Genomic DNA, 12,497 nt, shown 5'->3' with positions numbered 1-12,497 from the left:
GGCTGTCACCGGCGGCTGCGCGCAGGAGCCGAGTTTTAATTCAATTTATTTTTTTTTTTTTTTTTAACGCTTCCTTCATAACATCAACAATTAATTATTATTTGCCTATTCATTTGGCTATATTTTCTTTTCTGTTGCTTTCTTTTGTTTAACATTGATCATGTTTCACCCTGTTTTTCATTCCCCCCTGTCTGCAATCAACTTCTTCATTCCAATAAGGCTGGGCACAGAGTAAGTTTACTCCTCTTGGCTGTTGCTAACACCGGTGGTAAGGGCTTGGTAACGTTATGAGATGGTACCAATGTCAGATGGTTCATAGGAATCAGGAGCTGTGGTTCAAACCACGCTCAAGATTGCACCTAAATTCCTAGTTAAAGCCAGATATTGTAACATTCTTTGCCGCTTTTTTATGTTGCAGATACCTGTGATTATTAAACACACTTCAGTGCTTTTAATTTGTTTGCTTTATTGTCGCTTGCCGAGCTTTTCTTTAATTAATGGCAGCTCAGGCGTGGGGGAAGATACTTCCAGTTTGTCAGCAAAGGAAGTGGTCTCTGTGGAATGCAGAAACTTTGCTGACTTCAGTGGGGTTATGTGTTTTAAGTGGCAGTATAATGTTAAACATGAAATACATAACTGGTATTGCATGTCTAAGTCCCTTAAGCATCAGTAAGAGAATCTATCTATTGCCACTTTAATAAACAGAAGTGCCACTTTAATAAACAAAATCACACGCATTTTTTACTTGCATTTAAGTATATCATCTTTAGACTGATGCTAGTGAGGGTGTTTTTCACTGGAAACTCTTCAAAGGCCATCAAAAATGTGTCTTGTCTTTTTTTTTCCTGGGTTACTTTTCAACTGGTAGCTCATTAATTAAAAAGCTCCTATACTGCTTTACCGACACCTTCAAGCATCTATTCTCCAAAGATGCATGGCTTTGATGATGACACTGACACATTGTTAAACTAAAAAGACCTAAAACCAAATAAAAAACCCACCCAAGTTCCCCTTGCCTTTGTTGATGACTGTTGGCTTGAAGATAGCTACATGGCCTAAAAATTTAAAAAGCAGATACTAAAAAAGGTAATTTCTTAGCATAGTTACTACTGCTTATGTATATATATATATGGGTTGGGTCTCTTACAAACACATTGATGGTTGTCATTTAAGAATTGTCTTACTAACAAAGCATTATGGTTGGAAGATAAACTGTCCCTTTTTACGATGGAGCTATTTATCAAGTTAACAGGGATAGACTGTCTCTAGATCCAATGTTTTTGCAGTGTAGTGGCACAACACCCCGTGCTTCATAGAGCTTTTCATGCCCTTTTTGCATAATTAATTTATTGCTATGTTGCTCGCATTAATTATTTCTTTATTTGCAGATTTAAAGCCTGTAATATTAAACTATAGTCTCACTTAATCTGAATCCTTAATTTCGAAGCCCCCATTAAATTTGTATACTCCTTGCATCTATTGTACTGAATCCATGAATATATAGAACTGGTAATAGAACCAGCGTGTGCAATCGTCTGGCTTATCTTCGCTGCAGTGCCCTGGGGTTTTTTTAAACTGTTATTCTGTTGTTCAGTGGTTCCTACAATATGGACTCTGAACAAGCTTCCTATTCTGGTCAGCTATTAACACACGTTGCAAATTTGCTGCCTCTTTTTTTTTTTTTCTTTTTTGTTAATAAGAAAGAAAACAGAGGTTAGTTAAAGTATAAAGAAACTTGAAAGAAGAATTTTAAAGGGAAGTGGCCACAGTTAGCCAGGTCTGTGCTTGAGAATGGACTGGAGATGTCCGATATCATTTTTTTGGATGTTTAAGGAGGAGAAAAAACAAAAGTGGGACAGTTTATGGTAGCTCCCAAATTTGTGCAAAATACATCAAGTAGTAACACATTTCTTTTGTTATACTTTGCTGTGGCTTTGAGCAACAAAACGAAAAAAAAATAAAAATTCTGTAGACAGTTGTGTTTGTAAGGCTCCCCCTCTGTTTAATGCTCTACGTTAGTAAGGGCCCTTGTTTTCCCTCAATATGGCAATATTCCATCACCATTTCATTCTTACTTTAGTAGTTTTTATATGAAAACGCAAAGTTATGAAACTGAAGAAAACATTGCAGTGCTTTCTATTTCCTAATGATTCTTAATAAGTGTCTGTAACGATCTTTCCTTCCTGTCATGACACCTGCTAAGTTGGTGTTAGTATTAGGAGATCTTCACATTCCGCATCGATGCAACAGCCTCCCAGCCAAATTCAAAAAACTGCTGGTTCCAGGAAAGATCCAACACATCCTCTGCACAGGAAACCTCTGCACCAAGGACACTTATGACTACCTCAAGACTCTGGCTGGGGATGTTCACGTTGTCAGAGGGGACTTCGATGAGGTAGTGTCTTCTCTCGAGAATGATATTTTTTGTGCATCTTTGACATAAGGGCAACATTTGGGTTATTTGTAATTCAAGGAAAAGTGGGCGAACCGAGGTTTTGTAGCACTAAGCACATGTGAAAAGCAAACGGGGCAAAAGAGTTGGGGTTGCAATCAATAATGTGAATTGCACAGTAAGTTCTCATCTGTCATCAGTACAAATAAAAGTAATTTGTGTATTTAGCTATGTCTGGGTCTCCAGCAAACAGGACCTGCTGCTGTCAGGTCTTTGAAGTTCTTTGCATCCTACCACGTTCTCTGCAACGTTCATAAAAGCAGCTTTGTAGCTCTCATTTTGTAGCAGTAGGGCCAATTACATTGCATATTTCCATGAGCTTTCCACCTCTTTTCTTGGCATTGTGTAGAGTTGTTTTTAAATACAAATCTGTACATGTTATATGCTTGGCTTTTTATTTTTAGAACCTGAATTATCCTGAACAGAAAGTTGTAACTGTTGGACAGTTCAAAATCGGGCTGATTCATGGCCATCAGGTTATTCCTTGGGGAGATATGGCCAGCCTGGCACTGCTACAAAGGCAGTTTGATGTGGACATCCTAATTTCAGGACACACACACAAATTTGAGGCATTCGAACACGAAAACAAGTTCTATATCAATCCAGGATCAGCTACAGGAGCTTATCATGCCTTAGAGAAGTAAGTGAAGTATGGGAAGTACCTGTGCGTGTGTGGGGTTCTTCTTGATAAAAAAACTGAACTACAGAACTCATTGTGAAGGTTAATGTTTACATTCTAAATGTCAGGGAGAGGAAGGGTTGATAGTACTTGCTAAATCTGCTTGACAGAAACAGATGAGTGTGAAATATGTAAAGCTTCTTATCTGATGTACTGTGCTTACAAAATTTGTATTCATTTTTCTTAGAATGATTTCTGTTAACTAATGGTGAAATACTGCTGAGGTGATTATATAGGCACAACTAATAGGATTTTTTTTCCTCTCTTTCCAGCAACATCATTCCTTCATTTGTGCTGATGGATATCCAGGCTTCTACAGTAGTTACATATGTCTATCAACTCATCGGAGATGATGTGAAAGTAGAAAGAATCGAGTACAAAAAATCTTAAAAATGTCTTTGCTTGTCTGGTATTTTTACCATCTCATTCTGAACTGCAAGTTACTACAATACTTGATTGCTAGTTTACAGTACTACACTTGCTCGCTAACAGCTTAACAATGTAGCTTATTGGTAATAACTTCAAAACAACGTTGTGTTTGCTTTTCTCTGTATGAATTGATTTGTAAAATACTCCATTAAAATAACTGTTTAAATACTGTTCCTTAATGTTGTAATAAACTCCACTTCGTAGAAAAACTAAGCTTTATGAACTGTTGTTGGAAAAAATGCAACAGTTGTAGTTGCTTTTAAAATGCCTGATGCCTAATTTGGTGACTGACTTCTAAAGGATACGTGTAAAGGGCTTGAACAATAAGATTGAGGGCTCTGGGGTCATGTGGTGTTTGCTTCAGAATCCAGTTGATATTTAATATTCTCAATTTCACATACCCAATTAAGTTAAAAGAATAAAATGGATTGATAGAGTCTGAAAATATTACAAGTAACTCATAGCTTACAGTAGTAATTTTACTGTAGAAGGTTTAGCAAGTCTTTTTATAATCAAAGCCGTTTCAAATACCACTGTGCTTTAATGAACGATGGTCTCATTAAATCTATAAACAGTGAAGAGAGGCTTTTCTTTATGGCTTTATATCTGACACTACATGTATACGCCCTTTGCTCGATATACAAAGGTTTTAAATACCATAATTCCATGTGGCACTCGCACTACTACTAAAGACTAAACCCTTAGTTGTTGAAGAAGACAGGAGCTTTCAGCTCTCCTATTCTCCTGACTGCAGGGAATGGAATGTATTTTAACAGCTCCCATTTCTCATGACTGCTAACTTTCCAATAAAAATACAGTTTCATCTTTTTGTCTTCTACAGAAGAACATTTAGAATGGTGGCCTGTTCCCTTAGCAGATGTTGGTCTTTGTATTGCAACTTTTTTCAGTGCGGTAGCTGTGCAAAAAGCTGTGCAGTATTTTTCATGAAAGTTTGAGTTAAACTTACGGTTTTCTGTAGAACTTAAGGGCTCAGCTAGAACCCTTACTTCTGTGTCATAAGATGACTAAATAACTTACTTCTATTCAAAACAAACCTGCTTTACCTTAGAAAAAGACTAAGCGTTTCAGCCTGGTGTCTCAGGAACCTTTGGCTAACTGCTGTTTCATGCAGTGAAACGCATGCCTCTTGCCTTATCCTGCTGCAGCCATACAGAAAGAACAAAGTTGGAAAGAAAACCTTGGCAAACGTTATTCACGGAAGGTTAGTGACCGAGTGGAACATCAGTTTACTGAAAATGTCATAATTAAAAAAGGTTTATGGAATACTGTAAGGCCAAAATGAATATTTAAGTCTTTAATTGTACTCACTGTAGTTAAAATTACAATTTGTCTACAAATTTTATTTTACATGAAATACACCGCTTACAGTTTTAACAAAAGTTTATCACTGTTATGCAAGGTTATGGTTGTGTGAATGAAATCTTAGAGTGATCCTGACAGCAGACTTAAACATGGAGAAATAGAGATGGAAATAAACTTTAATCCTTCCTAAAAGTGTTGAAGATGAGCATTACTGTCGAATAGAAAGAGGAAATTCTGCTGTAAATCTAAACTGTTTCAATGGGGATAGAGTATAGAGAAGAAACAGCCCAGAACAGTTAAAAAAATGTGGAAAGCTCAGGGTAGCTTTTGGTAAAAGAGCACTGCGGTTTTAGTTTACCAGATGAGTTAGAATTCTCCATGCATGGCCCTCATCTTGCCAGCAGGGGGAGAAAAAGGTAAATGGAGATCTTATCCATGACCGTTCTGTATACAGGTCTCCTCTGGTCTGTCCAGGTACATCTGGAAGGTAAGAGAACGATATTAGTAGGGCTTAGGAAAACAGAATATAATCTAAAACCCGTGAAAGTACACGAAAGCATAAGGCTTAGCGTGGTTTAAGTAAAATGAATTATTTGAATTAATAAAGGGATATTTTATTATATTCAATATATTTTAGTAAAATAAATCGGCTATCAAGTATTTTTGCTAAGAGTGGAATGAAAGTCTTTGTTTAGAAAAAAAGGAGAAAATACTGCATGATGTACAAAAGCGGTTTGATTTACCTTCAGAAGATCAGAGGATGGTACGTCTACCAGAGTAGAATTTCCACATTTCTCTTGATATTCTTGAATTAGTGCTACTGCATCATCAATGCTGTAGGAGGCAAAAGTTTACTAATTTTGTCAACAAGTTCTCTAAAAAGCCAAGAATTCAGACTATATACACTGAAGTATAAAAATAAGGTATGACCCCGTATTTTTGAAGTCAGATGGGTCCCATCATTTCCCAGTAGAGGAAAGCAAGCCCCAACAAGCCTAGCATTTAACCTGTGGCTGGTAATAAACCCAATATATACTAGAATTTAAACTGTTATTTATTGGTTCTTGGCCCATTTTGACTGCAGGCTAACTGGTAACAAAGTGACTTGCAATACTGTGTATTTGGGGTCTGAAATGAAAGTTGGCAGCTGTGCACAATGAGCCCAAGTGCTGGGGTCAGCGGCAGATTGCTGATTGAGAGCTGCCCCGCAGTAAGTTCAGTGGGAAGACCCTTTGTGTGGAAGAGAAGAGTTATTTCTAACTCTTGAACAACTTAGCACCAAACCCACTATTTCTTAAGTCTTGAGTACCGGCAGTTCATTTTTTTTTTTTCAGAATGTTCTTATTGCTGAAGCTGTGACTCCACGATGGATTTGTCTGAAGGTATTGGTGAAGTGATCAACAGCAAAAGCGTTTGCTTTCTTAGTCAGGTTACTTTTGCTATTTTAACTGTGTTGGATCTGCCTGCCAGTCCAGGCTCAACAAGCTGTTACTCTGGCTTGAATGGCACTGTAAAACTCTATCCTAACTATGCAAAGTAGTGAGGTGAGACTTACATTATTTCTTTATTTAACTTAGAAATACTTTAAAAATTCTTAGAGATTAAGTACTAGAAAATCTCCACAACTTCAAATAAATGAAAAAAAAAAAAGAAAAAAAAGAAAAAAAAAAAAGAGATTCAATTTCTGTAACTGCTGTCAGTCATGCATCACCTGTTTTATTAACTTACCAGTTCTTTTTGGCAAAATAATTCACCAGTTCTTTCGTTCGGTGAGTATTCATCAGTTGTTGCTTCAACAGTGGAAAATACTTAGTTTTCAATAATTTTCCATATAGCTTCTCATTGATGATGCTGTCCAAAACCAAAGATCTAATCTGTAGATTTAAGTTTTAGTAATGGAAAAATATTAATCTATTAACATAAAAAAAATTTACTTTTGAATGAAAAGAGCTCAGACTTTTCTTATTGGACTCCCACAGAGCAGGGATTATTTTTTAAATTTTCGTGTTTTTTTAGTGCTGTGAAATGACAGATTTTATGAAGACTAATCTCAGATTCCGGTAGGGGAGTGAGTTAAGAAACTTGCCCTTAGGAAGGCAGCCCAAGGCAAGGCAAGAGAGAGTGCGCTTTCATAAGCTCTCTGGCCTTTTTGCTTAAAACATTTATTTCAAAAAATAAAGCAGCACTGCTGCAAACAATGCTGTCCTACAAACAGCGGCAGCCTGTAACACAGCACTGGGTGTATATAAAAGAAGTTTTTTAATTGCACAACACTAATAAAAATGCAAAAAACCCTGCAAATATTGCTGTATTTTAGAAGCATGCATTATGTCAACTAATGCTTGGCAAGATCAGGAGAGAGAGGAAAAAAAGGTTCTGTGTACGCTGCAAGCCTCTAAGTCAAAGGTAAGTGAAGTAAATTTTATTTATTTACCTGAGAAGCAAATGCCACTACTTCTCCAGTGTTCATGTGTTCATCTATTTGTTGCAGCACAGTTTCTGTGTTACACGTTGATAAGAAAGCCTGGCAAAAATAAGTTACAAAACATTAATATTCTGTGAATGATTAAAGTACAAACTCAGAGCAAGCATTTGATTTATTCAGGAACAATTAATACTTTGAAATTCTAGGTATAAACATGAAATTATCAAAGCAGGATCTGTGCAGTTTGACTGAAAGAGTAGTTCTCGTTGCTTTTAACTCTCAAAGGGTATTTTGCTGTAGCTGTTCCAGAGTTTTTTGACTCGTTGCCAGCAGACTAAATGTCTTGCACGAATGCTGTAATTTGGGAAAATTTGAGCTTAACTTTAATGACTGGAAGGCTAAGAATTTAAGATGCATTTATTTGTGCCAGTTTGCTCGTGACAATTAAGGGAACAGCCTATAATGCTTCATCTGGGAGAACAATGCAGAGCATAAATTAATGGAAACAAATGAGAAAAGAATGGAAACTGTCAAGATACATGACTAGTGAGGATATGGCTTTAGGGCAAAAGGTTGACATCAGAACTTGTGATGCATATCAAGCATCTTTCTAAGACGTCAAGACTTTCAACTCTTTTCCAAAGTAGGATTTGGTACTTTTCTCACAACCTGCTGTGAAACGAGCCCATCGGTAGCGTCTCAGCAATTATATATGTTATCATAACTTCACACTGCTCTAGCAGGTATATGGCTATAGCTTGGGTTTTGTTGGGCTTTTTTTCATGGGTTTTATGGGTGGGATCCTATAAAATATCCTCAAAGCCTCAAAAGGCAAAGTCATATGACAAATCTGCTGAGGATGACTTGAAACTAGCTGGTGTTGCTTAAAAAAAAAAAAAGGAAGTGTTCACATGGTCGCTTTCAGAAGGACAAACTCAGGGCAATAGCCTTTGTGGGTGGGAAATGCCAAGCAGCTGTCAGCACTGACATATTTAAATAAGATGGGATTGTAAGTTACCATCTTTCATAGTCTCTGTTGAGCATAACATGCTTAAAGACACTTCCATTGCACAGATAGAACAGAAAACTTATTATTCACCTGAATTTGCTGCTCTCGCTTCTCAGACTGAGGAATCAGCAGCAGGCATCCCAAAGCAAAAGCGGGAAGGTCCAACTGTGCATATTGTTTAGCTATTCCAATGACATCCAAGTCAGCCAGAACAGGACACCTTCAGAAGAAGATTGGGAGTGAAGTTCTCAACTATGGCATGTGTAACTGGACGGCTTAGTACTGTCAACAAAGCTGCATTGAGATTTTTAAGCCAGATAGAACAATACATTTTTACCTTGCCTTATTTTCAGAAATGGCCAAGCTATGCGAGTTGAAGTTTCACAGAATACAAACGCACGACGATTTTCTAGCTTGAAAAAAAACCCCTACCCAACTCCAGTTTCTCTTTCTAAACACCCAAGGCCCTATTTTGAGGGGAAGTGTTGGCCAACTGCCCAGAGTGATGCTTTGGTACATATACATATGCACAGTAGTGTAGGTGTGTTCTTCAGCTGGATCGCTTTCCAGTATTTGCTAACTAACTTTTGGTTCAAGTCAAGATCTGTGAGCTCTGGTTCTTCTCTTGAGCAAGTCAGAGCATTGCAGTGAGTAATAGAATGATTTATTATGCTTTTTTTTTTTTTTTACATTGTAAAGGCAATGCAAAACTGGTTTATGTATAGAATGTTTTGGAACATTAATACCACAGATTAACCACGTTTATAGATGTGCAGTTGTTACATTCTTGTCATGTCAGATTTATTCTTTTTAGGGAAATGAATTATTTCTCTTATACTATATGTGAATATTTTAGGAAATGTGCTATATTTTGGGCTAAGAAAAATATTAATTAGACTTTTAGGGTTGACCATGAGACCTTTAAAAATGTCAGGACAGAAACAGATATCTCTTGTGGGGGCTGTGACTGGGCAGATAAATTGGTTTTCAGCAGTCTGTGCTGCTGATTCTGAGTCCCAATTCTGAGAGCAGTTCCCAGGACAGCTTAAGCCGCCAAGGTACTGAGTTGTCAACAGTCTGCGGGCAAGGACAGAATTTCTGTTTGGGTATGTGCCCTCATCCTGTCCTTCCCACAAGAGGCAAAAGGTTCTTCCTCATGCCTCAGGTACCCCAGTTCTCAGAGCCCCTTTGTGTGTTCCAGGGCAGATTGTTGGACAAGAAATTACAAATGGGCATTCCCACTCAAATAATACAAATGCGGGATGTACCATCTACTTACTTGAGCAGAATCACAAAACACTCGCAACATTCCTCTAACTGTTTAGGACTCAGTGGACATGAAGCTAAAAAATAAAGAAAATATTATGAAGTAAATATATAACCAAGTTATTATACAAGCATGACAGCTAATAACAACCCTACCTGTGACAAACGGTGACAGAACTACACTTCGCCAAGCTCGACTGAAGTTGGGAATCTGTTGATAACAAAGTTTTAAAGTAACAGCCAAACACAGTTGTAAATAAGTGTACTGGTAAACACAGACCTCCTGAACCACACTGTAGGTGGAAGAAGCCTGACAATTTTCTTCTCTTTTTATCCTGGATGAATCATTCCCTAATATTGCTTTCCTCATCTCCTAGTCTAAGATTTAGCCATATTTTGACTGATGGTAAAATTATTCTGTCCAACTTTACGAAACCCTCCATGTGATTAATAACGATACTCATCTGCATATTGCATTGGGGGTTGGACTAGATGATCTCCAGAGGTCCCTTCCAACACTGACCATGCTGTGGTTGTCATAAAAATAGCCATTCAAAAAGAATCTTTTCAGGCATAACACTTCGTGGCATAGATGGCTGCCATTCACACACACACACACACAGGATGCTAAACTCCTGTTAAGTGAAGAAAAAGATTAGGAGTCACAGAATATTTGCTTACCTCCCATAATGAATGAATCCCAGTAATTGCTAGCAAAACTCTTCTCAGATACTGAATCTGAAAAAAAATATTTAATTATAAAATGCTACCGTGTTTTTGAAGATTTGGTGATAATTTGCAGAACTGCATTACGCCTGTTGTCTTGTCTGCAGACCCTCAAGCTACCTCTGTTCTTCTGGGAGGAGTAACTGACGCATATAGAAATATGATTTATAGTTCAGTAAATTACATTATCGCAAGCAGTAGCAGCATATGTTGTCACAGCTAATACCCGAGATTTCCGGTAGTCTTAATAAAACTGGTGCTGAAAAGTTTACGATCCCACCTTCTTTGCTATTAGTACCTAAATCTCATTAGATGAAAACTAGCTTCAATACCTGCTCCTGATACAACCACATTGCCAGGAACATCTGTTACCTCCTTAGGCTGCAGCAACATTACGTAAAGTTTGACAATCAGAGGTAATTACAATTCTGAATGACAAAAATCAGGTTTACTATCATAATAAATACATTTTAGGGGTAATATTTTTGTGTGTGTGTATACATATACACAGATGTATATATACATATATGCACAAACTGTGCATATATGTATATATAGTCACACACAAAAATATGCATATTATGTTGTAGAAGTATAATAATATGAAGATTTTTTTAATTTATTATCATAGGATTTACTCTTGCCGTCTGAGAGGCTTTGTGCCTTTAAAATAAAATAAAACTAGAACAATTTAAGATCGCAATTCTCAAGTAGTACAGCTAAAACACAAATTCCTCAAAGTTTCATCAGTTCAGTATCTAAGAGCCCAAAGTAACCATGTAAATTATCAATAATTGTTCACAGTGAGTTTATATATCTATCCCATTCTTTAGAAATCAGTGGATAAAAAAGCCGCCTTCTCACCTCGCTGCAGAACTTCATGCTTAAAAATTCCTTACCATGTTGAAACCAACGAGTTTCTGCAGTAGGCCATTCCACAGCTGGGAATCATATACTTTGTATTCTAGACTAAGTTCTGTCACCAGTCTAACAGCCTAAAGGAGAGCAAGGACACGCTGTATTTTAATACACATTGCAAAACAAAGGCGTCTGCACCAAAGATCTTGCTTCCCAGACAAGAGACAAGGTATGGGTACACAAAGGTGGGCAAGTAATAGGGAATAATTATGTGATGGGCAGTAGTCCGCACATCAATAGGTTTGGGTTTGTTTTGGTCACTGTGAAAGAGGAGACTCTTTGGGGTAACTGCATATTCGCTGGTATTTTAAAATATAATGATGAGTAGCATATCATGAGTAGTGTATGAACAGGACAGAGTACATCGGACCAACATCTATTTAGAAATGCATGTGCTGTGTAGAAAGGTGTATATTTCACACAAAGTATAACAAACAAACAAAAAGTTACAAAGGATTTAAAATCATACCGTGGGTTCATGGCTGTGATTCTTCCATAGCCCCTTAATCATTCCTTCCTTAGGACTCTTATGAAATGATTCGTAAGTATATGGAATATTTAAGATTTCAAACTCTGCCAGATAAATGCAGCATTTTAGAAAATACCTGTAAAAAAAAGTCCCCCCCAAAACATGAATTAATGATATTTACAGTGTTTCTTATATTATAACTTACATAATCAAGCCCAGGATAATATTGGAAAAGTGTTCTTCTGTTGCTTAAAAAAACCCCCACCAGTTACTATAACTCTTACAACTAAAATTTCCTTCATGCATAGAGACTGCATATTTACAGAAACTGGTATGTAGGTGATTGGCACGATGTACTCTGAAAACACCACTTTCCATTAAAAAGGCCCTAATTTCAGATTACCAGCGTAGAAATTCTATTCTGGATATTTTCTAAGGAAGTTAGTTCTATGGATATTTTCAGAGAAACATTATTCTGCCCGTTTTTGGTTCCTTATTTTTGCAGAGGACTGTGTCTTTGTAAGATGACCAGTTCTGAACTCTGATGAACTGAATACTATATGTACCTGCATAGGAGAAAACATTTCCGGTACTAGAGAAGTAACTGCAATCTATGCAAAAAGGAACAAAATATTTTCCACATAATGTCATACTACTTTCAGGTTTACAAATTAGGAGTGTGATGTACTAGACTACATTACAGATAAAAGATCTAATTATGCTCTTCAGAAATAGATTTTTAAAGTTCAAAAAACAGATTAGTCAAAAATAATTCTCCAAATATCATATATTTCTCTCCAA

The 12,497-nt window shown here is 36.9% G+C and overlaps 2 protein-coding genes across 2 annotated transcripts in view; one reads left to right on the top strand and one right to left on the bottom strand.

Annotated features, from left to right (window-relative positions):
* Nucleotides 1-1,922: 1,922 nt before the first annotated feature.
* On the top strand, nucleotides 1,923-3,769 carry VPS29 (vacuolar protein sorting 29 homolog (S. cerevisiae)). The gene is made up of 3 exons (XM_009880295.1): nucleotides 1,923-2,395; nucleotides 2,857-3,092; nucleotides 3,404-3,769. Exons 1-3 carry the CDS (start codon nucleotides 2,189-2,191, stop codon nucleotides 3,519-3,521), a joined length of 561 nt encoding a protein of 186 aa, XP_009878597.1. The 5' UTR covers nucleotides 1,923-2,188; the 3' UTR covers nucleotides 3,522-3,769.
* Nucleotides 3,770-5,312: 1,543 nt separating this feature from the next.
* Nucleotides 5,313-12,497, bottom strand: part of KNTC1 (kinetochore associated 1) — a 39,239-nt gene continuing 32,054 nt past the window's right edge. The window contains exons 54-63 of the mRNA XM_009880354.1: nucleotides 11,697-11,832; nucleotides 11,209-11,304; nucleotides 10,265-10,321; nucleotides 9,740-9,794; nucleotides 9,597-9,660; nucleotides 8,408-8,537; nucleotides 7,318-7,407; nucleotides 6,612-6,757; nucleotides 5,627-5,717; nucleotides 5,313-5,363 (exon numbers count right to left, since the gene is read on the bottom strand). Coding sequence (XP_009878656.1) covers nucleotides 5,313-5,363; nucleotides 5,627-5,717; nucleotides 6,612-6,757; nucleotides 7,318-7,407; nucleotides 8,408-8,537; nucleotides 9,597-9,660; nucleotides 9,740-9,794; nucleotides 10,265-10,321; nucleotides 11,209-11,304; nucleotides 11,697-11,832 — 916 coding nt within the window. The remainder of the gene's footprint in view (nucleotides 5,364-5,626; nucleotides 5,718-6,611; nucleotides 6,758-7,317; nucleotides 7,408-8,407; nucleotides 8,538-9,596; nucleotides 9,661-9,739; nucleotides 9,795-10,264; nucleotides 10,322-11,208; nucleotides 11,305-11,696; nucleotides 11,833-12,497) is intronic.

This window comes from Charadrius vociferus, unplaced genomic scaffold, assembly GCF_000708025.1.
Source record: "Charadrius vociferus isolate BGI_N301 unplaced genomic scaffold, ASM70802v2 scaffold332, whole genome shotgun sequence".
Lineage (NCBI taxonomy): Eukaryota > Metazoa > Chordata > Aves > Charadriiformes > Charadriidae > Charadrius > Charadrius vociferus.
This window is presented reverse-complemented; position numbering and strand designations above follow the sequence as displayed.

What these genes read in the sequence shown, in the direction of transcription:
- VPS29 (XM_009880295.1), top strand. Translation starts at nt 2,189, where the DNA reads ATGACACCTGCTAAGTTGGTGTTAGTATTAGGAGATCTTCACATTCCG. An exon ending in TCAGAGGGGACTTCGATGAG is followed by an intron (nt 2,396 to 2,856) that starts GTAGTGTCTTCT and finishes TTTTATTTTTAG; the next exon opens with AACCTGAATTATCCTGAACA. An exon ending in GCTTATCATGCCTTAGAGAA is followed by an intron (nt 3,093 to 3,403) that starts GTAAGTGAAGTA and finishes CTCTCTTTCCAG; the next exon opens with CAACATCATTCCTTCATTTG.